Genomic DNA, 23,617 nt, shown 5'->3' with positions numbered 1-23,617 from the left:
GCCAAGACAGAAGAATTGATAAACATCCGGCTCACCGTCCAGGAATCGTATATAAAACGGCGTCAAGTGTTTCTTTATTGTCCGCTGGAGCATGTCCCAATAAGAGCAGCGCATCCCGGCAGTCAATAAGTACGCACGCATGATCTATAGGTACCAGCGAAGTTTTGTATGTATCCGGTGTGGTCTTTAAAGAGGTACTTTACGAGTGCATACTAATTAGTATACGTGTATTAAGAGAAACTTTAATTACGGTGACAGTAATGAAGAGTGTGCCAAAGAAAATAGGTTTTTGAGGAGGGGAATGGAGCAGCTATTTTCTAACATCTCGCTGAACACCCGAACCGCGCGGTAAGAGAAAGAAGCAACGTTGGAGTGAAACAAGAAAGAGAGAATTACAGGCCGTAGTGGAAGGAAAAAATTAAAAATTGATTTTGAGGAAAGCAAACGAAGCCGTAACTGCCCCTCATATCTCGGTGGACACCCGAGCTGCGCCGTAAGGGAAGGGATAAAGGAGGGAGTGAAAGAAGCCGGGAAGAAAGAGGTGCCGTAGTGGAGGTTGGTTGGTAACAACTTTATTCATAGTCCTGCAGAGCTTTCGCCGACGGGGCCTTAGGTCTCCCACGTGGGGACGTCGAGGCGCTGCCTCGCCGTCGCCTCGCGGGCCTGCTGGACGGCCCAGAGTTGGTCCCCGAGGCTGGGGCTGCGCAAGGCAGCGGCCAACCGCGGCGGGAGGGTTCCGGAATTAGCACCGTGAAGGTTTTTGTTGCAGTCCCAGAGCATGTGAGTTAAAGTGGCTACATTGGCGTTGCAGACCTTGCATATATTTGTCGGGTATGTACCGGGGTAAAGCCTGTGGTATAGTTCCGGGTTGGGGTACGTGAGCGTCTGCAGTTGTCTGAGGGTCACCGCGTGCGCCCTGTCCAGCTTGTCGCTGGGCGGAGGGAAGGTTCGACTACCTGGGGATCTTTAAGGTGCACTGACACTGCACAGCACAGGGGTGCCTTTTGCGTTTCCATCGAAACGCGGCTGCCGCCGTTGGGTTCGAACCCGGGTACTCCGGCTCAGTAGACAAACGCCTTCACCACTGAGCCAGCGCGGCGGGAACACTAATTTTCAATTTTTCACTCTGTGGCGAGAAACTATCCGAAATGAACCGAGCTAAGAAGCGAAGTCCGGTCAGTCGGGCGTCAGGATCGTGATTCAAAGAAAGAATGTTAATGTCTGAACACGACGAAGATGGGCAAGCTTTGGCCAGCGGAAGGTATCTGGTTTTCTCACAGCCGTCACTGCCGCTTCGGCGCACGCAGTAGCTGCAGCGCTAACCCACCTTCCACATTTCCTTTTGGCATCTTTTTTTTCTTTCCACCCCATCTTGAGCGGCAGTAATTGTGGCACATTTCATCCCAGTCGACAGGTCGTCCGCTCTCTTCTTCTTCTGCCGCCGCGGTGGCTCAGTGACTATGGTGCTCGGCTGCTGACCCAAAAGACGCGGGTTCGATCCCGGCCGCGGTGGCTAGAATTTCTTTGGAGGAGAAATTCTAGAGGCCCGTGTACTGTGCGATGTCAGTGCACGTTAAAGAACCCCAGGTGGTCGAAATTTCCGGAGCCCTCCACTACGGCGTCTCTCATAGCCTTAGTCGCTTTGGGACGTTAAACCCCACAAAAACCAAAAACCAATCTCTTCTTCTTCTTTGCACAGCCACTTTGTCCGGGGAACAGGTCGAACTAAGAAGCAAGGAAAGAGCTTGATTGCTTTGGTTTATGAGGGTTTAACGTCCCAAAGCGACTCAGGCCATGAGAAACGCCGTAGTGAAGAGCTCCGGAAATTTCGACCACCTGGGGTTCTTTAACGTGCACTGACATCGCACGGAACACGGGTCTCTAGAATTTCGCCTCCATCGAAATTCGACTGCCTCGGCCGGTATCAAACCCGCGTCTTTCCGGTCTGCAGCCGAGCACCATAACCACTGAGCCACCATGGCGGCAGGAAAGAGCTTGAAGACGCTGCATCTCGTGCACTGGAGGATGTTCTGACGTGGCGCTGAGACAACACCACGCGGGGAAAAGCGGGCTCCACCGGCTTGCCGCCATTCACGCGGCCTTCTACCGTCCCGCTGACACCGAACCGCAGGCCCCAGCAGCGGTGGCGACTTGACGCAGACAGAACGTCCGCCTCCAGAGTTCTGGTCTTCCGACGCACCTGCCGACCAGGCCGACCATACGCCGAGAACAAAGTGATGAGATATTTTATTGACCTTTTCTTTGTGTGCACTGGGGATATTCGCTTCAAAGTAACCTAATATTGAATTGAGTGAGAACACGCAAATAGCATTTCTGTTTCGAACGCGGCAGCAGATTTTTTTTTTTTTTTTTTTGTAATATGATTCGTGTAGCGTACGAGGGCTTGCGTGGTTTCGCTGAGCGCTTGAAATAACCAGCCTGCTCCCTTTGTGTCTCTCTTAGTTTTTAAGCATGAAATGCTTCCAGCTCCCGTTGTCGGCAGTGCGGTGACTTCACGCCGAGACCGAGAGCAAATATCCGGGCACTGAATTCCACTCATCCGGGAACTGAAACGAGAGCGTCCGGGCACCGTACGAGATTTAACGAGACTCTCTAAGCCCTCCTACAGGACCGGCATACAAGCGCCGGTAGCTTCGCGCCGAACGGGTGGTGGCATGCCTCCCTTCCTGTACAGTGCGGTTCGGGTATCCACCGAGATGAAAGAGAATTACTGCGTAATTTCCCTTCCTCAAAAAGCGTCGCGTTCAAAGGGCAAGGCACCACGCCGAACGGGTGGTGGCGTGCCTCCCTTCCTGTACTGTGCGGTTCGGGTATCCACCGAGATGACAGAGAATTACTGCGTAATTTCCCTTCCTCAAAAAGCGTCGCGTTTAAAGGGCAAGGCATCGCGCCGAACGGGTGGTGGCGTTCCGTGGACTGCCTGGCAGCGCTACAACACGCTGTCGCGTTCCACTCCTAAAGGCGAAGCTTGAGCCTCATTAATTAGCATTTAGTATTTAGTCAATAATCAGTAATTAGTCACTAATTATTAATTTGTCATTACTTCGTCATCAATTATGTGTGACGTAATCAAGTGGTGACGTCACCAGTGTCACACAGGCAGTCAAAGTGGTGCGGAAAACGCTTTCGCGTCTGCGCACTTCAGACAGTTTCAAACGCGCTGCCTATACATTCTTGTCAGGCCTGCGTCTCGTCATGTCCTTGTACGCTTCGTGTTATGCCCGTAAACATTTCATGCTTACTCTACTCTCGGTTACGGGAGAGGCAGAGATTTTTTGTGCTCTGTTTTGTATCGCGTGTAGTAACTCTGTCCGTACAACGTTGGCTTACTTTCAGAGCGCAGCTCTTCGGCGCCCGTTTCTGTCTTTCGCGGCGTCGCCGTCGCCGTCACCGTTGTACGTTGCAACCAGTGGTGGACACCTTAGTCGCGCTGTAAGCTGCGAAACCAATGGAACGGGAGATTGGAAAAGTAAGGAAAGGCGCGTAACTGCCCCTTTGAACAGTTGACACCTAAATCATGCTTTAAGCTACGTGGCGGTAGTGACAGATGTGTGCTGCGTGCGTTGGCCTTGACAACGTTGTGCCATTTTAACGAAAGGAAGTGCGCAAAACTGGCTCTCTGGGTCAGTGGACGCCTTAATCGCGCATATATGTACGGGGGGTGATGAGAGAGAGAGATGTGGGCTGCAGGCATTGACAACGTTGTGCCAGAAACGCGGCGCTGAAGTCATAGGCCTTCGGCGTTCATTGTTTTCGTTGGCGTTGGCAACGTTTTAAACTCCGATCATTTTAAGGAAAGTAAGTGCGCATAACTGGCTCCTTGGGTCAATTTGACAACGTTGTGCCAGAAACGCGGCGCTGAAGCCATAGACCGTCGGCGTTCATTGTGTTCATTGGCATTTGCTTTGAGAACGTTTTGCACTCCGATGATTTCAAGGAAAGGAAGTGCGCATAACTGGCTGCCTGGGTCAGCAAGCGCCTGAATCGCGCTTATAAGTACGTTGGCTGATAGAGAGATGTGAGTATCTGTTCTCGCTTCGGCGAGCGCGGCTTCGGCCGCTTATCTGTTTTTTGAGCAGCGTCCGCTCCGGCGGACGCAGTTGTTGCTGCGACGTGCGTCTTTTCTTTCCTCTCTCTCCTTCCTCTGATCTTTTAACTCTCCTCTATCTGCACGTGGCAGCGGTGGTGGCTTGGCTCGAGCCAGTAGCAGGCCCGTGCAATTTCCTTTTCATCCTTCTCTCAGTCACAACAACAAGAGATGTGGGCTGCATGCGTTAGCGCTGAAAACGTGTGAGCGAACAGTTTATCAAAAACGCAGCTCATCGTCGCCGCGTTTACGTCAGCGAATGCATGCCTCGTTCTTGCCGGCGGGCGAGGTCTCCGAGGGCGTGCCGCCCGCTCACACCGGGCCTTGTTTGTCTGCCAGTAAAAGGTTTGTATATTTCGGGCTAACACCGGAAGCATGAAAGAAATTCACAATGATCGAGTTCGAGGCCCCCGTTACCGCATCCAGATACGGTTATTTGAAGCAGCTGGGAGAGCAGTGTATTAGAGCCCAGCCGGCGTCACAGTTTACTTGGTCCCGCAGTGTTGAAAAGACCACACGCACATTTTCTCTCTCCTTCGCAGTCGCTCTTCACAGAACCGCTTCGTGGGCATCGTAATGTGGCCTTCATCAGCGGCTCCTCAGGATCCGTGGTGGTACTACGTGCTGCTCCTGCTGACCTCTCTCGGCGCACTGCTGCTGGCGTGGAGGCTACGGCGCCGGCACCAGGTCCGGAAGGCAAGGCTGCTGCGCCGCCATTTTCTCATCACGGGCGGCTCGAGCGGCATCGGCCGGGCGCTGGCCCGAGCGGTGGTACGCCGGGGCGCCAGCGTGACGCTGGTTGCCCGCAACCTGGACCGGCTTCGAGAAGTCCAGATGGAACTGCGAGAACAGGTGAGCTCACCCGAGCAGGTCATCCACACGCTGTCGGCGGACCTGACGGAAGGCGAGAACAGCGATGCGGCCCTGGCTCAGGGCGTGGTGGAGGCGGAGAACGTGTGTGGGCCTGTTGACTACCTGGTGAACTGTGCGGGGGCAGCGGTCAGCCATCGCTTCGAAGAGACGCCTCTCTCCGATTTTCGACGCATGATGGAGGTAAGTGGGTCTTGTGGGACTTTGAGCCAGTGGTCAATCTCTTTCCGATCTTTTAGTCTGGAAGGAGGGCCTATGAGACACGGTGTTTAAGCCGCCGTTGCGAGGGAGATTATGGCCCGTATGCTTTTGTTTGTGGTAGATTCTAGCGTAAATATGACATATTGGCTCTTAGATTGCCCGCCGTGGTGGCTCAATGGTTAGGACTCTCCTTAATGAGCCCGAGCTCCCGGGTTCGAACCCGGCCACCGGGTTTCGACGGAAGCGACACGCAAAAGGCACCCGCATGCTTTGCGATGTCAGGGCACGTTAAAGATCCCCAGATGGCTGAAACTATTCCGGAGACCTCCACTACTGCACCTCTTTCTTTCTTCTCTCACTCTCTCCTTTATCCCTTCCCTTACGGCGTGGTCCAGGTGTCCGCCGACATGTGAGACAGATAATGCGCCATTTCCTTTGCTCTAAGACAAATTTTCATTTTCTTACATTTGTGTACTTCTTGCTTTTTGCATCCTGCGGAGGAGTTTGCTTCAGCACTAATGGTAGCTATGAGAGCACGAGCTGATGGGCTAGTTGGTTTTGCATGACGGTTACGAAACAGCCCAACGGCACCAGGCCAAAGAAGAGAACGGAGGGACGACAGGGGCACAACACAGCTCTGAACTAACAACTGGCGTGTATTGTTGGCCTGGTACTTGTATTGGCACTGCTACTGTATTGCTGGCCTGGCCTGGTACTGGATGACTTGGATGACTTGCACTGGTACATGCGAATCTCCACCAAACAAACAATATTTAAGCGTGAGCATAACATCGATAACGCCTAAATTCTCTCCTATTGTTAGGGTACGCAATCCCAGAGTGACGCAAATGCAGATGTCGCTCGTTTGCCCCTGGGAAGGGCCGAACGCCTGCGAGTACTTTCAGCTCCGTTATTCCGCATAGAGAACCACGTTATATCGCTGCATGAAATCCTGCTTGCAACTAAGTGACCCCTTTTCTTTCGTTTCTTTGTCCAAGGATGATCCTGTTTTTAACGCCTTGGCTCAAGTTCCGTGTGACACCCTGCATACCCGATACGTCCTGCCGCTGCTCACTAGTGGGCCTAAACCTCAAATTTAACAAAAGAGATTAGAATCTTACTAAGAGCAGGACTGAGTGCACAGGAGCTCAAAACAATAGGCTTAAAGTTGCACTGAAGAGGAATCTGAACTTGTCTTTTTGCCGCGGGAACTCGATCTACACGTTCCGAGCTTTCTTAGAAACTGCGATTTACTGCCCTGTGTGGCCGATTTCCCCAATTAAATCAAATTAACGTCCGGCTCCCGCCTTTTCTTTTTGAATTCTGCCTCGTACGGTGGGCGGAGTCGACCAACGCGTGGAGCGCCTTTCGCCCAGTCCCGTGGCGGCTTGCCGCTCTACCATCGGCGGAGTAATACGTAGTAGTCCGTAGTAGCAAATAGTCCGCGCGTATTTTTATTTCTTCGGGCTTATTTTGCGGCTATATTATCTGCGAATGAAACTATTTATTCATGGAAACCTAAAAAACAAAATAAAGCGAAAGCAAAGCCTCCACGGGACTTTGCGAAAGGCGCTCCACGCGTTGGTCGACTCCGCCCACCGTACGAGACAGAATTAAAAAAAAAGGCGGGAGCCGGACGTTAATTCGTTTTAATTGGAAAAATCGGCCACACAGAGGAATAAGTCACTGTTTCTAAGAATGCTAGGAACGTGTGGATCGAGTTCCCGCGGCAAAAAGACATGTTCAGAATCCTCTTCAGTACACCTTTAACTTTAAGCCACAGCAAGATAAAATCCTAGAGAGAATAAATGCGAGTTCGTGTGGTGCTGGCTGAAAAAAAAATGGGCAGTTAGAATTCGACAAGGCATGTAGCGAGAAAAATAGATAGCCAGTGGTTTATTAGAGCGACGGACTGGGCATCAATGAAAAAAAGACAGTAGCCGAGGGAAGTAAATAATTACGAACAGTAATTAAGCAGGCAAGTTTTCTGGGATAGTATGCTAGCAGTTGGCACAATATGGGGCTTATTGAACACGAAGGTTCATGTTCTGCAGTTCAGTTCACCTGGTTAGTAAACAATCACATCCGAAAATCAGCTTGGGCATTGATAGGGAACCATCATACGGACACGTGAAAAACTGATCTTCCTTTCCTCTCTCCACTTTCTATCTCTTCTCCGTTCCCTTTCCCACGTGTAGGGTTGCTTACTGGGCGTTGCATGTTAACCTCCCTGCCTTTCCGTTCATCTTTTTTTTTCTTTCTCTGTCTCGCTCTCTCTCTCTATCATACGAGCACTGCGATCACTGAAAAAACTTTCGGACTGGTGTAATGACTGGCAAATGCCAATTAACAAGGTGAAATCTGTAGCAACTGCAGTAACCAGAAAAAATCAGCCATCAAATGTCTTGTATAACATCAATGGTACTCCACTGGCCTTCGTCAACGAATACAAATACTTAAGAGTTACATTAACTAACGATCTTAGATTGGGCAAACACATCGACAACATCACTTCAACTGCATTACTAAAGCTGTTTTTTTCTTAAAAGGTGTCCTCGTCTTGCGCCAACAGAAACTAAACTTTTAGCTTATAAAACGTTTATTAGATCTGTTCTAGAATGTGCTAACACTGTTTGGTTTCCTCAGTGTGTAACCAATATTTTACGACTTGAAAGAATTCAACGTAAAGCAGGGAGGTTTATTCACAACAGGTACAAAAAACTGATTCACCGACGAAACTAGCTGTAATCTCCGGGCTCGAAACACTATCAACAAGGGCAAAACGCGCGCGACTAGAATTTCTTTATCAGCTTCCTAATAACACTTTTAAGATCGATTCATCAAAGTACATTTCACTGTCACAAAAGCGTGCATTAAGAAACTAGCACGCGTATACGCTAACTGAATATCCTTACCACAGTAACACTTTCAAATATTCTTTCTTCCCTTCTAGTAACAAGAGAATAAAAATTATTTCTAGTAACAAGATAATGTAACCGTCTAGACGCATCCATAACTAACGCTGAATCATTTTCAAATTTTTGTTCTGAACTAGAAGGCGCGTTTTAAAACTAAAGTTGTGGTTAGAAAGCTTTTCTTAATTTTTGTCTATTTCAAGGAGTATAAGATGTGTTGTTCCCATGTTTATATTATGTTTAGGTTTCTGAACTAGCATGCTTTTTTTCTTTAGGTTACTTGTGGAAATCTGTCAAACTTCTTTTCAGTTTTTCTGTGCAATGAATTGTCTAGATTGTAGTTGTCCTTTGCACAGCCGCTTTTAGGAATGTTATCCTTTACTATGTATGATACCTGTAATTCCCACCTGCAAAGGTCTCAACCAGATACTGGCACTATTATAAATAAATAAAATGAAATGTCCGCCATGACTACAATTACGACCCATCGTACTTCCAACAGGTGAACTACCTGAGCGCTGTACACACTACCCGCGCAGTATTGCCAGGCATGACGCAGCGTGGCTCTGGAAGCGTGACGTTTGTGTCGTCTATTGCCGGCCTCATGGGGATTTGTGGGTACACGGCCTACTGCCCGTCCAAGTTCGCCCTCGTCGGGTTGGCACAGTCTCTCCGTATGGAGGTGAGTGCTATAGTTTTGTTCATCCGAGCTAATAATGGATTGGAGGCGGCAGCGAAATCATGTCACCGCTGCCTAAGCTTTCAGGCATTCTTAAGCACTCCAGGTGTGGCGACTCTGACCAGCCAACCGAGACATAGCCTAACTTATCATGCAATAGCTCATATTGCTACGGGTCGACTCAGAGAAGATGAGGCCGACGAAGTGAGAGGGCGCTTGGCGCGTGCTCGGGCCCCGAATCCTGGACGGTGGCCTGTGTTTTGGCATCCGGTGCGCCCTGTGCTTGTGTTCTGTTCAGCGTCAGTGCACCAGTGTTCTTCGTGGCGTGAACGCCTCCTGCCACGTAACATCTTGGTGGAGGTGAGGACTTTCCCCTTCCTCTCGTTCTGGACTATCCCAACACGGAGCTTCGCAGCGGTCGCTACACCGGGACCGCTACAATGACGAAGCCCGGCGACTCGCCAAGTGCCACTGCCACTACATTCATGGTCATGGCTCATCCCCGTGACCCCGACATCTTTTCCGGTGCCTCAACTGAAAACGTCGAGAGATGGATCTCCATGTACGAACGTGTCAGCACCCATAACAGGTGGGACCCCACCGTCATGCTGGCAAACGTAATTTTCTATTTATCTGGCACAGCAAGGCAATGGTACGACACCAACGAGGACGAACTAACGAGTTGGGACATCTTCAAGGAAAAGCTTCGCGCTCTGTTCGGACCTCCGGATGCTTCGAAGCTCGCAACCCAAAAATACCTTGAGTCACGTGCTCAGTCCTCCAGTGAAGGTTACGTCACGTACATACAAGACGTCCTTGCCTTATGCCACCAGGTTGACACCTCCATGTCGGAAAACAAAAAGGTGGGCCACATCCTGAAGGGGATCGCGGACGACGCTTTCCATTTGCTTCTGTGCAAAGGATGTGATACCGTGGATGCCGCTATTAAGGAGTGCCGTCTCTTCGAGCAAGTCAAGAGCCGGCGCATATTTCCACAGTTTGAACGACTTCCCCATACGGCCGCCACATCTACGTGTGTTTTGCAGCAGCCACCACCTTGCCCACCTCCCACTTCGCCTCTCAATATCAGCGACGCAGTCACCCGGATCGCTCGCCACGAAATGGAGGCCTGTGCACCTGCGGCCCCTCAACCTACCACCCCCAGTCACCCCTTGCCCGATGTCTCCCTCATTCAAGCCGTCGTGCGAGAGGAACTCGCAAATTTGGACCTCTCAAATGCTATCTGTTCCATCGGGAACTCTAGGTCCGACCACCAACCAGGAATGTTTTCCGTCCAAGGGCTCCGTACTTTCGTCGCTACCGTAATCCAGCAGAGTGGCGGACGCCTGATGATCGCCCAATATGTTTCAATTGTTCCTGTGTCGGCCACATTTCCCGGCACTGCCGCAATAGATGGTTTCCGACTCCTCGCACCGAGCTTTCCTATGCCAACCGTTCAGATATGCCCCCCCGTTTTCCGCCCCGACCACCTCATGACCAATCAGATTCGGCCAATGATCTCGCCAGCTCCCGACCACGTCGTTCTTCCCGCTCTCCATCTCCCCGAGGCCGGCGTTTCCGATCCCCGCAGCACCTTCGATCCTCGGCAGCCTCATACGACCGCTCTGACTTGGAAAACTAGCTGATGCAGCTCCCGGAGGTGACGCTGCATCCACGACCAGGCCCACAAATCCTCTACAGACCTCCCACTTGAACCAACTAGACGTTTGTGTTGATGGTGTCCCCGTGCGTGCGCTTATCGACACTGGTGCGCATATCTCTGTCATGAGTGCACAACTTCGTCGTCGTTTAAGTAAAGTTCTCACGCCGGCTCGGTCTCGAGTGCGTGTCGCGGACGGTGGAACAGTTAGTGTTGACGGACTCTGCACTGGCCGCCGCGGTGGCTCAGTGGCTATGGTGCTCGGCTGCTGACCCGAAAGACGCGGGTTCGATCCCGGCCGCGGCGGCTGGAATTTCTTTGGAGGAGAAATTCTAGAGGCCCGTGTACTGTGCGATGTCGGTGCACGTTAAAGAACCCCAGGTGGTCGAAATTTCCGGAGCCCTTCACTACGGCGTCTCTCATAGCCTCAGTCGCTTTGGGACGTTAAACCCCATAAACCAAACCAAACCGACTCTGCACTGCACGCGTTAGTGTTGCTGGCCATGACCTTCCGGTGCAGTTCACTGTTTTGAACCCTTGTGCTCATGACCTCATCCTCGGCCTCGATTTCCTGTCAGAACACTCCGCCCTGATCGACTGCTCGCAAGGCGTCCTACACCTCGATCTCCCAACCATCGATCCTGAACCCTTGCATTCTCCCTTGCATATTAATTCATATTGCGCAGGACCCTTGGAAAACTTTCTTTACAGAGTTATAGACTTTCCATAGACTTCTGTCTATAAAGTCTGTAGTCTGTCTACAGACAAATCCTAGAGAATGGTCTATCGGATATACAAACCGTATAGACAGTCTGTAGACAATCGATAGATTTATGGCTATACACTTTTAGTAGACTTTTATCTATAGACACTTTATAGAATATGAACTGACAAACTTACGAACTGACAAAATTGTCTGTAGACCATTTTTATAAGGGAACACTGAAACGGGAAATAAAAGTGCAGCCTCATTCCTGATGTCTATTTTGAGTCACCTCACTGCAGAAAAAGAAAGTGTCTACTCTTGTTTATCAGAGGTTACCTGCTAGACTAGCACAACGCTATGCTTGCGCGTTTAATGTCATTTGAAAGACGTTCACGAATGAGCAAATTCCTCAGGGCGGCTTGCAAACGACTATTAAAGGCTGAATCAGTGAACAAGTTCGACCAGGGCTGATTTTCGTTCCTTATGTTTATAATCCCAGAAACGAGATAGGTTTCTTGCGAGGGATGATTAAAGTCAACATGTCTTTTAAAAAGCGCTGTCTGGATTTTGCGCCATAACCAGGAATTCGAGACAAGCCAGTTCGTTTGGCTGCCACTACGTGGGGCACGGCTTTTAACATTTGAAAGGCGCGTTGACATCACCTGTAACGTAAAAAAAGAAAGCAACCGAATGGCTGCGGAATAGAATGTTATAGACTGCTAGGCTTAGCGCCACGGGCTGGTCGCTGTCCCTTACTCCTGGTAACGATTGCTCCCCTTAATATCACTTGTAATTATTCTGTTCATTTTTCACACTCGATTGCTGGCGCCTAAATTAGCAACACTATATGATGCTGAAGATCATATTTTTTAAAGGGGCGTAGAATATCAGAACGTTAACAAACGAAGATAATACGTAAGCCCTAAGAAAGTGCATGTGCTCTGGCGCCATTGTTAAATGGTGTGTATTTTTCTAAGTACTGAGAAAGGAAGAGTTCTTGAAGTGCAGTCATTTTTTTTTTGTCACTCTTCAGTTTCGTTTCCTTCCAGGGAGTCAGAAGCAGCCCATTGCAAAAAGGCACAGCCAGAGTATCAAGTCCAGCTTTCCTGGACAACAATGTTCAACATTAGAGTATTGTAAGGCATTGTTATGGAAATTGGATGTAATGGTCCATTCATCCGAAGCGTAGAAAATCTTTCTTTTTTGAAATTTTTCCACCGCTCGCTTCGAGTGGCTGAGACCGCCATAGAAACCCAATGGGGGACGGTTCAGATGATAGGAGAAGCGTTAACAGCGAAGAATGCAAGCCTGCCAAGAGAATATCTGCGGATATACTGTTTGTCATAGTGAAATCCTAGAATATATGAAAAAATTGCGTTCAGAAACTATGTTTCGTTGCAAAATGCTTTTGTCCAGACTGGGTTTGAGGCACACAGGACAACTGCCAAGGGTTAGCTAGCGAGTGAAGACGGTCCTGATGTAGGAAGCAGTGCTTGCTCAAAGCTCCTGTTTTTCCTCAAGTCACTGGCCTGTACCGAAACGATAATGAATGTGTTCATCTTGAAGACCAGAGAAAAACAGACAAAGGACCAGCGAAAGAGAAGACGACACGGGCGCTGTGTCTTTTTCTCTTTTGTTGGTCCTTTGTCTGTTTTGCACTGGTCTTCAAGCTGAACTACTTCCAACTCGCCCAGTAGAGCGTGCTGTTCAATGAATGCGTACCTGTCATATCCTAAGCAGCGGCCAGGCTGAGGCACATGTCAGTGGAAGGCTTCCGATTCATTTTGACCACTCTAAATTCTTCAAAGAGCGCTGAAATATCAGTACATGAACGTTTTAGCATTTCACCTGCATCGAAATGCGGTCACCGTGGCAAAGTTTGAACCCAGTACTTCCTGCGTACCCTATAACACTCCATGGCCACAAAGGCACAGTTGTAGGTCAGCCCGGACTTTCGAACATTATCAGCGGTGCATTTCACGGAAGAAATATTTAAGAGCATCTGGCATCTGCTACCAACAATCAGCGGTAAAAATTTGTTTTTGTTGATTTGGTAAGCATCGTCCAGGCAATAAAGTTATTATGATCATAAGACATGTGGGCCACAGCCTGGCGCTGCCCGATGAGTCTCATTCGTAGGACGGAGAATTTGCAGAAACATTGCGTCCAAGCAAGCGGCTTTATACTGCGCAGGTAAAGCACCGTGGAGTGCACGTGATGGTGGCTTTCCCTCCCGACACGGACACACCGGGCTTCGCCGAAGAAGAGCGAACCAAGCCCACCGAGACCAAGCTCATTTCTTCAGCTGGCGGTCTGTGGTCGGCCGACGCTGTGGCCCGCGCCCTGTTGCAGGACCTGCTGGAAGGCAACGTCACCTCGACCGTGGGGATGGACGGTCGCGTCATCAGCACGTTGTGCGCAGGAATGATGCCACCGAGCTCGCTGCTCCAGCTGGTGGCGCAGGCTGCGACCATGGGCGTGCTGCGCATTGTGGGATGCCTTTACCTGACACACTTCTACAGGATTGTGGCCCGCTGTGCGGCAGACTGCCGGGGTGGCAATAAGGAGAACTAACTGCTCATGGCGCTAGGACCTAGGAGTGTTCGAAGCACATGTCAGTGTTTATGACTGTCATATAGGATGAACTTTGCAGGACTCACCTAGTAACTTACACAGTGGCGGTCGAGACTCATGAAAGGGGGTCGATCTTTTCCAGTGCTGAAACCTTTGCATATACTATGTACAGACGTCTGCGTGCTTGCCTCGAGCTGTAGAGGCTAGAAGTACTAGAGCGATAGCTCGGCATGCTCCTTAGTCCGTTAGCGAGACCTACCAAAGGTAGGTCTCGCTAACGGACGGAAAAAAAAAATCCCGAAGTAAACGATAGAACCAATAAAACTGCTGCAGCGGTGCTACGGGGTGGAAATCTTGCCAAACAGTGACAGAGAAGCGACGAGCAAGGACGACAAAAACTTCTCGAATGGGCCATTTCGAGACCGGCAAGCTTAATTTACGCGCTTTCCCAGGCGCGCCATTGCAGACAGCTGGAGATAAGAAACTGCTTCGTAAGCTCCCGCGAGCACTCTGGCCGGGTACCGAAACAAGGTCTGCAAACGTCGCGCTGCCAATGCACCGCACACTCGTCAACAAAGGGCAGGACAAGAGCGTTGCAAAAAATTACAAAATTTGTCATGTTTTAATAAAATGACTTGTTTCTTTTATAAAACAAGGTGTTAGAATATTTTTTTCTCTTTCTGTTGGTGTATAACATTTTAATTTGTAGTTTTATAGTTTCTTTGAGTGTTTTGCCCCCCATCATGTGGCTATGCTGCAGTCGCGCTAAACCGCTTTTGGGCTCAGCCTTCGCCACCGTTCTAGATCCGCCTTGGACAAGCCCCGAGCAGACATCGCGATAGGATACGACACTTCCTCCACTTTCCAGTTCTAAAAACAGGCATAAGTCAAATGATCGGGTGGACGCCGCTCTCTGGTGCTCTTTCGTAGTGGCACCGGTTGCTCGCCGCTTGCTCGCTGTGCTGGTCGGGTAGACTGGGATGGCTCAGCCGATTGTCCTGTACTGGGTGAATGTGGCACTCCGTCCAATGCATGCGGAAGTTCCACGTCTGGGTTAACATTCGATCGTGCACTTGATGCGATGCTGGCTCGTCGCGGGTGGTCCGCGTGCACAAACCGCACTATGTCTCTCACGCACACCAAGTACGTTGACGGTGACTTCACTCGGGTAACATTACCACGCCATCATTTAACCACATTATCACGCACAGAGCGAACCCACACACGATCACCGACAACAAACACTTACTGCGCACCTCTGCGTTTATCAGCAGAGGTATTAATTTTGTCAGCCTTGGAAAATCTTGGAATTCAGCTGCTCGAAACTGCGGACCGTTATCGGTTACTACTTCCACATGCAGTCTATGTGACGCAAGCCACGAACGAACACAGCCTACCGTTTTAGCGGCAGTTGTCACTGTCATTACCTTGACCTCCAACCATTTGGAATAAGCATCAATCGCGACAAGGAACAATTTCCCTTTTTCTTCTGCGAAGTCCAAATGTACTCGTTCCCATGGGTTTTCACACAGTTACCAGGGTTCCAAAGGTACGGGCTGTGCGGAGGAGAGAACTGACTGGCATATTTGACAATTCCGCACAATTCTGTCGAGAGCGTCATCAATGCCAGGCCACCATACTATAGATCTCGCTACTGATTTCATTCTAGAAATGCCCATATGTTGCTTATGCAACAAACCCCGTACAAGATTCTGTAGCGACTCGGTAATGACCACACTGTTTGTCCATACAAGGCATCCGTCGTCTATACTCAGCTCCTGTCGGCGCGTCCAGAATGGTTTCAGCTCATCAGACAGTTTCTGGCTAGCCATGCCATATCATTTGCCGAACAGTGCTGAGTAGTTTATCTCGCCTTGTTTCTCGTTCCACATTCTTTGCCTTGAATAGAAACTCGTTCAAAGAAAAATGAAAGATTTCATCACACCGGTCACCCGTGTCTGGTAGTGGCAAGCTAGACAATGCGTCCGCATGACTGATAGCAGATCCCGGCTTATGTTTTATCTGGTAGCGATAGCTGGCCAAAAATGCGAGCCAACGATGGACTCTTGCTGTAGCACAGCACTGCCCTGTCTTTTCGAATTAAAAAGAGTAGTGAGCACCTGACAGTCAAGAAGTTAAACACTCGGCCATAAACGTCCTTCTGAATTTTTTTTTTCGCATGCACAACAAGGCATGCCAAACGCGACAAGCCACGAGCAAACATCGGGCGATACGATACGGCAGACATTACTTGCAAAATAGCACTCAGCTCTCGCTAGCAGAAAAAAAAAACTCGCCTAGTGCAGCGGCATGCCCGTTTAAAAAGCTAAGGTGGTTAAAGCGTCCCGGTAGTTTATTCACCTTCATGGCTCTCCTGATACCAGCGAAAAACGATAGCCACGAATCATTAGGTAGCATATATAAGCGTAAATTATCACCCGAACTTAGAGAGTCAGCAATCCTTCGTAACACCATCCTCTTTTCCATTCTCGATTAGCCCCGTCGGCAAGACCTTATGCCGGAATCAGGCGGAAGCGGAGTAGTGACAGCATGACGCAGAACACACAGAAGTACGAAATGAAAACAAAAAATCAGTTTATTAACATTGCTACAGACTAAGCAAGATTAAGGCGACTTCTGCACCAAGAATTCGAATGCCCACGAGGCGAGAAAACGTCCAGGCTTAGTCGCCCGCTTCAGTCACGCAGGGTGAAGCACGAAATGTCGGCTGTAATGGGAAAAGAATGACAAAAAAATTACCGACGATTACGTTACTTCCTAATGCGAAATTTGAGCGCAGCAAATAAGCTGTTTCACCTTTTCGATAGTGAGTCAACCCCAGCTGCGGAGTTGGCTTCAGGGACAACGCCGCCGATGCCGACACAAACAATATGATACCCTCGCTTCCGCAGCGCTAAGAACCAGGTCTAGCCGTGGTAAGGTGGTCACATATTCGTCGACGTGCCGGGGCCTACGTGAAATAACCGGCGCGTCGGCAACTGAAGAGCACCCTATCCGCCACACAAGAACAGGGGGGGGGGACCCTTTCCTCCTCTTTCTGCATGGCGGCGACGGTGTTCTATGCAGTCACGTTATCTTGACTCTCTAGCGGCGTCAGCGGCATCCAGCGTTATCAGTCGGTCGCTGCTAGCGCTGGAGGGATGAAAGGGGGTGGAGCTGGTTACGAGGCCGACAACAACGCCGACGACGACGCGAAACCCAGGAACGGACGCCAAAGAGCTGCGCTCTAAAAGGCGGATTAGAATTAAATAATAAGCACAGGTAACCGAACATGCAACTTCACAGATATATACCGCAATGTGAGCATACGTTTCCCTCAGCACAACCTCCTCACGACTGAAATAGATGAACCCACATGGAGCATGCATTCACCGAGGGTATTCTTATGCTCTCAGGCTAGGGATGAAAGCGCAGTTCGCCACAACCTTCTTGCACGAAGTCGACATCACAAAGGAAAATAATGTTAAAGCAGCACATGTACTATCGTGAGCAATACGAGCAGGAACACAGGAGCGCGTGCCCGATAGCCTCGAACCCTACTGGCAGCGACATGCGGCGGCCGCTGTACGAAACAAAGTGGAAAGGGCGCCGCGGTTCCGCTAACTGCTGGCACTCCCGCCTCGCTAACGTTGCTGCGAAGCGGCATCTGATTGCGTGTCAGCGGCTGCTAGCGATGATAAGGCGATTATGGAACGCAGAACGTGGCAATATATCGCCTGCAGTTCTGCGCAAAATGCTTTTCGCTCTCTCTATTTCAATGATATGCGCGGGACGTATGGCAGTGATACTGCCCCAATACTGTAGCGCCTGCAATAGCGTTCACGCCGAAGAAAAAGCAACACTGTTTTCTGATACGTGTTTGGCTTGCATCCTTGTTTTTGTGAACGGAGAAAAGTTGCATGCAGGAGTGGGTTCAAATCTTTTATTGGACGCTCGCCAAATGGTAACAAAATTTGATTGCACACAAAAAGTACCCCCCTATATATGCATTAGCTTGAGCTTTTCTTGCACGTTTGGTGAGTTAATAATGGGTCATGGCTCCGCCGGCTTGAATGACGGCCTCCATTCTTTCTGGCAAATATCCATAGAGAGCCTAAATGAAGGCTGTGTCACTTTTAAGATGTTGCCACTCGTGTTGTATAGCTTCCCACAGTTCATCGGCGGTCGCCAAGTCCAAGGGGAGCCTTGAAAGTTTTGCCTTCATTCGTGCCCAAACATGTTCTATGATATTCATGTCCGCACATTTCGCACCCCACTCCAGCCTCCTTATCCCTAGTTTGTCTAACAGACTCGATACGACCTTTGCTGTGGGAACGGGAGACAAGTCATGCTGGAATAGATAATACCCACCGCGGTGTGGACCATTCAATGCATAGGGGATCATCTCGTGTTCCAGCAATGTGCAACACGCAGCACTCGTAAATCTCCCAAGGGTTCTTACAATGGGACTTAGCCCGTCAAACAAAATAGCCGCTCATACGTTTATTGATGTGCATCAACTTTCGGAGACCTCCTTGATGTTCTGAGGACAGAAGCGTGTGTTCTCCATGCGCCATACTCTTTTCTGCTGGTCCCAGCGAGTCGAGAAAGTAGATTCGTCGGAGAAGATTACATATTTCCAGTCCTCCACTCTCTTGCAACGGTGATTGACAGAGAACTTCAGGCGAGCAGTTTTGCTGGCACCTGTTAGAAGGGGCTTCTGAGCGGCGATGCGACTTCTGGGTGCGGCTTCCCTTAGCCTTCGTCGTACCGTGCTGTCGCTTACATGCTCCAGGCCGAGAGCACTGCGCACGTCATTCGCACTCTGAAACGGCTTCTCGTTGACTGCAGCACCCATCTGTAGGTCTTGATTCATCGATGTGGCACGGGGTCGCCTTTTGTGCGGCGCATCCTTAATGCGTCCTTCATCTCGATACGCTTGCACTATCCTGTTCACAGTCTTCAACTGGCAGCCTGTCAAGGCAGCAATGTTCCGCTGCCAGTAACCTTTCTTAGACAGTTCAACGACTTCTTCCCGCTTACTCAAAGGCACTCGAGACGCTGTTGGGCGCTGAAACACACTGCTAAGGACAGACAGTCGTGGTGTGTTTTTATAAGCATTTTTGCACGAAATCAATCAAAGGAGGCGCGTCGGCCGCGACGTAGCCTTTTATTTCTTGTTCATGATTGATTCGGACGCTTCTCGGGAAGGTGTGACTGGCCATACGATAGGCCATTTCAAATGTTGGCCTGAAAATACTCGTTGCAGTATGCTTGCCAATATCTAAGAATCGGGCCAGACCACTCTGCTCCACACACACACACACACACACACACACACACACACACACAAACGGAGCAAAAAAGGTTAACAGCGACATTTTTCGCACAACTGCAGGTGACACACTGCCATGTTCTGAGTGCCATAATCGTCTTATCGCTATCAGCCGCCGACACGCAATCAGCTGCCGTTTCGCAGCAGCGTTAGCGAGGCGGGAGTGCCAGCAGTTAGCGGAACAGCGGCGCCCTTTCCACTTTGTTTCGTACAGCGGCCGCCGCATTTCGCTGCCTGTAGGGTTCGAGGCTATCGGGCACGCGCTCCTGTGTTCCTGCTCATATTGCTCACGATAGTACGTAGCCAAGGCATCGACAGAAAATATGCGCAAGCGTTACTCCGAGGAGTAATATATGCTAGCTTACTCCGAGGATTCCCAGCTCTCGTCGCTGCTTCCGAAGATTCCATAAGTGATGTGTAGCTCGGCAGACGTGTCTGGGAGCTCCAGCGCTCGTATGATGCGATCGCGCTGCAAACGGTAGAGCTGCCTTTCACGGCATATGACACAGGCAGTACCGTTCACAGCGAAGCGCTGGAACAGCGCAGGCAGCTGGTCGGAGTCGTCCTCCAGGCTATCCAGAGAACTCCAAGACGTCTCTCTGCTGAACTGCTCCAACTCATTAGCCAAAAGAGCGCCTTCCACATCACCAGCGCTTGACGGGAATTCGTCGGAATCATCGCGCCCGCCTTTGTCATGGTGCCTGCAACCGTCAGAGAATTGTAAGCTCCGACGGCAGCGAGACCCAGATTCTTCAGCGGGGATTTCCTTTGGCCGCGACGGCGGAGAGAGGCTGGATCCGGACCCAGAGCTGCTCACTGAGGTGGCGCAAGAGTACGTGGAAGGAACAGCGGAAGACACCCACGAACTGGACGAATTTGACGGCTCCTTGGAATCGTGGTCGCTTTTGGGCAGCGGCGTAGACGCTCGTGGAGTGTCCTGAAGCATCAGGTCGTCGACGCTGCTCTTCCACTCGCTGTAACGAACGGGGTCCTCCATGCTGTCGCCTGCGAATAAAGGAACGAGAATTCAGGCTCACAGTTCTTGATACGTGCAGCCGGAAAATTGTTCACCGCTACTCCGCGTCAGCTACAGATATGCAACGGTTCTACTTACTGAAGCACACGTCAAATGCCTCTTCGTGAGGAGCGATAAATGCGCAAGTGGAAGGCACTCCCAAGCATTCGCAGACGACTGGGGACTTCTCTCCAAGGCGGGGCCTTTTATACCTCTCCCTCTCCTCCCATTTCCTGCTTACCCTCGCTCTCCTTCAGTGCCCAGACTTCTGGAACGCAAGGGGGCTCCACACGAGGGGGCACCACTAGCGCCGGCCCATCAAGGCACCAAGCTTTCTGACAAGAGCAGAACGGACCCGCAACGCCAAATTTATAACTTGTTTATTTTATTTTATGATTTGTTCTCTGCAGACTTGATTGCAGAATTTAGTTTATTGCTCTAGCGGTCATATTATTACAACCAGCAGCTAATATCTTCAGGGATACGGGTGCTCTTTCCGCGTTTCAGTTTTTAATTTAGATTTAGCAAGTGCTATAAAAATTCGCTGCCAAAACAACGCGAATTTTTTCCTCGTCGGACTCAGCGTTTACTATAGCAAGCCCGCTCGATCTACTCTAGCAGCTACCCGCCGAATGCGCCACGCCACCGGTGATGGCGAATTTTCCAGTTTGTACAGCCGCGGCGACCATGGCGCTGGCTATCGGTGACGAAGTCGAGCGCTTATCGGGGTAGCGGCCGCATATCTAGCCGAATTGTCCGTTGTGATTTCGCAGTATACACTGCCATTCCCCACATCGTTTGTTCCAGTCCACGAAATGTCTCCTGTAAAACCTGCCAAATCGATGCCAGTGATCGACATTCTTGATGTGATACAATGAAAGTACATTTCTACGCGGAGCCCACTCGCTTGCGTGGGTCGCCCTGTGATTTTGCAAATGAAAAGCATTTTGTAACAATTTTAAATAGAAATCAAGACAGACATATCATACTTTTGTAAGTGGAACAAAAAAAAATGAATTCGAATACGCCCCCTGTTCATATTCGCATGGGCAGCTAATTTTTATAGCACAAGAAGTTCTCCAGGAGATGCAATTTGACGCATTGAATTATTTATTGACGCTGTTTAGAGTACGCTCGCAAACAGCTAGCATTTTGTTTACATTTGCATAGTACGCACATTTTCGTGTTTCGTCTCTTTTGTTTCTTGGGGACAAAAGTACCTTATCAAATAACCCGTCGTAAAATTGTTGAATATTACCGACGTCTGTAAAAGGTGGTGAGTATTAATTCAGCTTTCCGGAAATAATTTCAGCCAGATAAGCACCTTTGTTCGGAACCAAGTGGATCAGTTTGTTCTAATTAACAACCTGATCCACTTGGTTCTGAGCAAAGGCAGGAGTCCTTTTTATATATTTTATTCTTTTTTTTTTTTGTCTTTTAGCCGGCATACTTTAATAGCGATACACTCGTCCGGAGCATGGCTTTCCGCTTCATCCGGCATCATTCTGCGATGATGTTCGCTTTCCCCGTTTTCCGCAGTCACGACTGTATGTCTACGTTTCTCCACAGCCTTCAGAGCATTCAACACACCTTGTTCTGATGCACCGCTCACGTGAGATGTGAAGTGAGAGCGTCAGATCAGCGTTCTCTGGTTCTTGGAAAGCAGCGGTTGTTTGTATGTTGGGTACAAATTCAAACGGTCGGAAACGCCTTTGGCTTCAGCACCTTGTACTTCATTCCTTTCCTGTAGTCTTCCTCTTTGAAACGTATCGTTCACATAACACCAGATGAGCATTGCAGCCATTAGCTGGACTTGTATCTGCCTTGCCGCGAAATATTACGCAGCCACAAATTCTGGAAGTTTTCGTCGGACGCCAGTTCATGGTGAGAAATTTCGGGGTTTCTTGGAGCATCAGATTTGCAGCACATGTGCGACATCGGCAGACACTCGTTACCAGTAATACTTGTCTTGAATGCGGCGGAGGGTGCGAGAACAACCGAGATGGCCAGCTGTCGGCTCGTCGTGGGAAGCCTAACGAATTTCTCCGCGCAGACTTGCAGGTACAACAAGGAGGTAGGCTGTTTTGTTCGCTGCAAAGTTCTTCTTCATGAGGACATCATTCTGTAAACAGAACGAAGACAATACTCTCTTGAACGAGGCGGGGGGCGAAGAAACCTTGCCTTCCAAGTACTCGATGAGGCATTTTAGGTCGGGGTCCGAGCGTTGCTGTTGCGCAAAAGAGCTGGAGCTGAAGGGTCCCACCCAGGAAGGCGTCCTCATCGTCGTCCGGAGGTGGTGCACCTACAGGGGCTCGTGACAGGCAGTCGGCGTCAGAGTGCTTGCGTCCGGACTTGTAAACGACGGTGACGTCAAACTTCTGGAGGCGCAGGCTCCATCGAGCGAGGCGGCCGGATGGGTCCTTCAGACTGGCAAGCCAGCACAGCGCGTGATGATCGCTGACCACCTTGAATTGTCGACCGTACAGGTAGGGGCAGAATTTCGACGTAGCCCAGATGATGGCAAGGCACTCCTTCTCGGTTGTCGAATAATTAGCTTCGGCTTTGGACAGGGAACGGCTAGCGTATGCGAAGACCTTCTCCACTCCGTCAATTTTCTGAACGAGGACAGCGCCTAGGCCCACACTACTTGCGTCGGTGTGAATTTCAGTCTCAGCGTTTTCATCAAAGTGCGCGAGGATCGGTGGGGACTGTAAACGACGCTGAAGTTCCTTGAAGGCTTCCACTTGCGGTGCTTCCCATTTAAATGGCACGTCTGCTTTTGTCAGGTGAGTCAGTGGCTCGGCAATGCGCGAAAAATTCTTGACAAATCGTCGGTAATACGCGCACAGTCCGAGGATCTGCGCACAGCTTTCTTATCGGCGGTGGCGGAAACAGCGATAGCAGCTGTTTCTTGCGGGTCTAGGCGTACTCCCTCCTTGCTAACTATGTGGCCTAGAATGAGCAGCTCTTCATAGACGAAGTGGCACTTCTCTGCTTTCAAGGTGAGACCGGAGGATTTGATTACGTCTAGTAATGTTCGAAGATTTTAGGTGCTCCTCAAAGTTCGAGGCGAAGACAATGACGCCATATAAATATACTAGACAAATCTGCCACTTCAGGCCTGCCAGCACTGTATCCATTACTCGCTGAAATGTCGCTGGTGCGGAACAGAGACCAAACGGCATCACCTTGAACTCGAGGAGGTCATTTGGAGTGATGAATGCGGTCTTCTCGCGATCTCTTTCATCGACCTCAACTTGCCAGTAGCCACTCTTGAGATCCATCGATGAGAAATACTTAGCGTTGCAGAGCCGGTCCAGTGTGTCGTCGATGCGGGGGAGGGGGTAGACGTCCTTCTTTGTGATGTTGTTCAATCGGCGGTAATCAACGCAGAATCGAAGCGTGCCATCTTTCTTTCTCACTAGAACACCCGGTGCGGCCCAGGGGCTCTTTGAAGCTTGGATGACGTCGTCGCGAAGCATTTCTTCCACTTCTCGCGGCGACACTCGGTAGGGGCTTTGGCGGAGAGGTCGGGCGTGCTGGTCGCTTATAAT

General features: G+C 50.1%; 2 protein-coding genes across 5 annotated transcripts; one reads left to right on the top strand and one right to left on the bottom strand.

The window, feature by feature from the left end:
* Positions 1 to 1,973: 1,973 nt before the first annotated feature.
* On the top strand, positions 1,974 to 13,903 carry LOC149359340 (3-dehydrosphinganine reductase-like). Of its 4 annotated transcripts, none has more exons than XM_089569030.1 (5): positions 1,974 to 2,234; positions 3,358 to 3,490; positions 4,651 to 5,161; positions 8,597 to 8,776; positions 13,333 to 13,902. In XM_089569030.1, the coding sequence occupies exons 3-5, from the start codon at positions 4,685 to 4,687 to the stop codon at positions 13,711 to 13,713; spliced, it is 1,038 nt and encodes a 345-aa protein (XP_089425156.1). In that variant the 5' UTR covers positions 1,974 to 2,234; positions 3,358 to 3,490; positions 4,651 to 4,684; the 3' UTR covers positions 13,714 to 13,902. The 4 variants fall into 4 exon arrangements, with proteins under 4 accessions (XP_089425156.1, XP_089425155.1, XP_089425154.1 ...); XM_089569028.1 differs by lacking the exons at positions 1,974 to 2,234; positions 3,358 to 3,490 and adding an exon at positions 4,155 to 4,453 and having other exon boundaries at positions 4,651 to 4,960; positions 5,042 to 5,161; positions 13,333 to 13,903; XM_089569029.1 differs by lacking the exons at positions 1,974 to 2,234; positions 3,358 to 3,490 and adding an exon at positions 3,545 to 4,039.
* A 2,388-nt stretch (positions 13,904 to 16,291) lies between these two features.
* LOC149359339 (uncharacterized) lies at positions 16,292 to 21,479 on the bottom strand. Its single transcript, XM_089571594.1, has 2 exons — positions 19,414 to 21,479; positions 16,292 to 16,441 (listed from the first exon to the last, which is right to left on the bottom strand). The coding sequence occupies exons 1-2, from the start codon at positions 20,043 to 20,045 to the stop codon at positions 16,414 to 16,416; spliced, it is 660 nt and encodes a 219-aa protein (XP_089427720.1). The 5' UTR covers positions 20,046 to 21,479; the 3' UTR covers positions 16,292 to 16,413.
* Positions 21,480 to 23,617: the final 2,138 nt, after the last annotated feature.

Source organism: Amblyomma mixtum, chromosome 2 (genome assembly GCF_055824585.1).
Source record: "Amblyomma mixtum isolate Tamu chromosome 2, ASM5582458v1, whole genome shotgun sequence".
NCBI lineage: Eukaryota > Metazoa > Arthropoda > Arachnida > Ixodida > Ixodidae > Amblyomma > Amblyomma mixtum.
The sequence above is the reverse complement of the archived record's forward strand: the minus strand, read 5'-3'. Positions and strand labels throughout refer to the sequence as shown.

Coding starts and splice junctions, on each gene's coding strand:
- LOC149359339 (XM_089571594.1), bottom strand. CDS start 20,045: ATGGAGGACCCCGTTCGTTACAGCGAGTGGAAGAGCAGCGTCGACGAC. Junction 16,442..19,413: donor GAGAGCTGGGAATCCTCGGA/GTAAGCTAGCAT, acceptor TTCCCATTACAG/CCGACATTTCGTGCTTCACC.
- LOC149359340 (XM_089569027.1), top strand. CDS start 4,368: ATGCATGCCTCGTTCTTGCCGGCGGGCGAGGTCTCCGAGGGCGTGCCG. Junction 5,162..8,596: donor ATTTTCGACGCATGATGGAG/GTAAGTGGGTCT, acceptor TACTTCCAACAG/GTGAACTACCTGAGCGCTGT. Junction 8,777..13,332: donor CACAGTCTCTCCGTATGGAG/GTGAGTGCTATA, acceptor TATACTGCGCAG/GTAAAGCACCGTGGAGTGCA.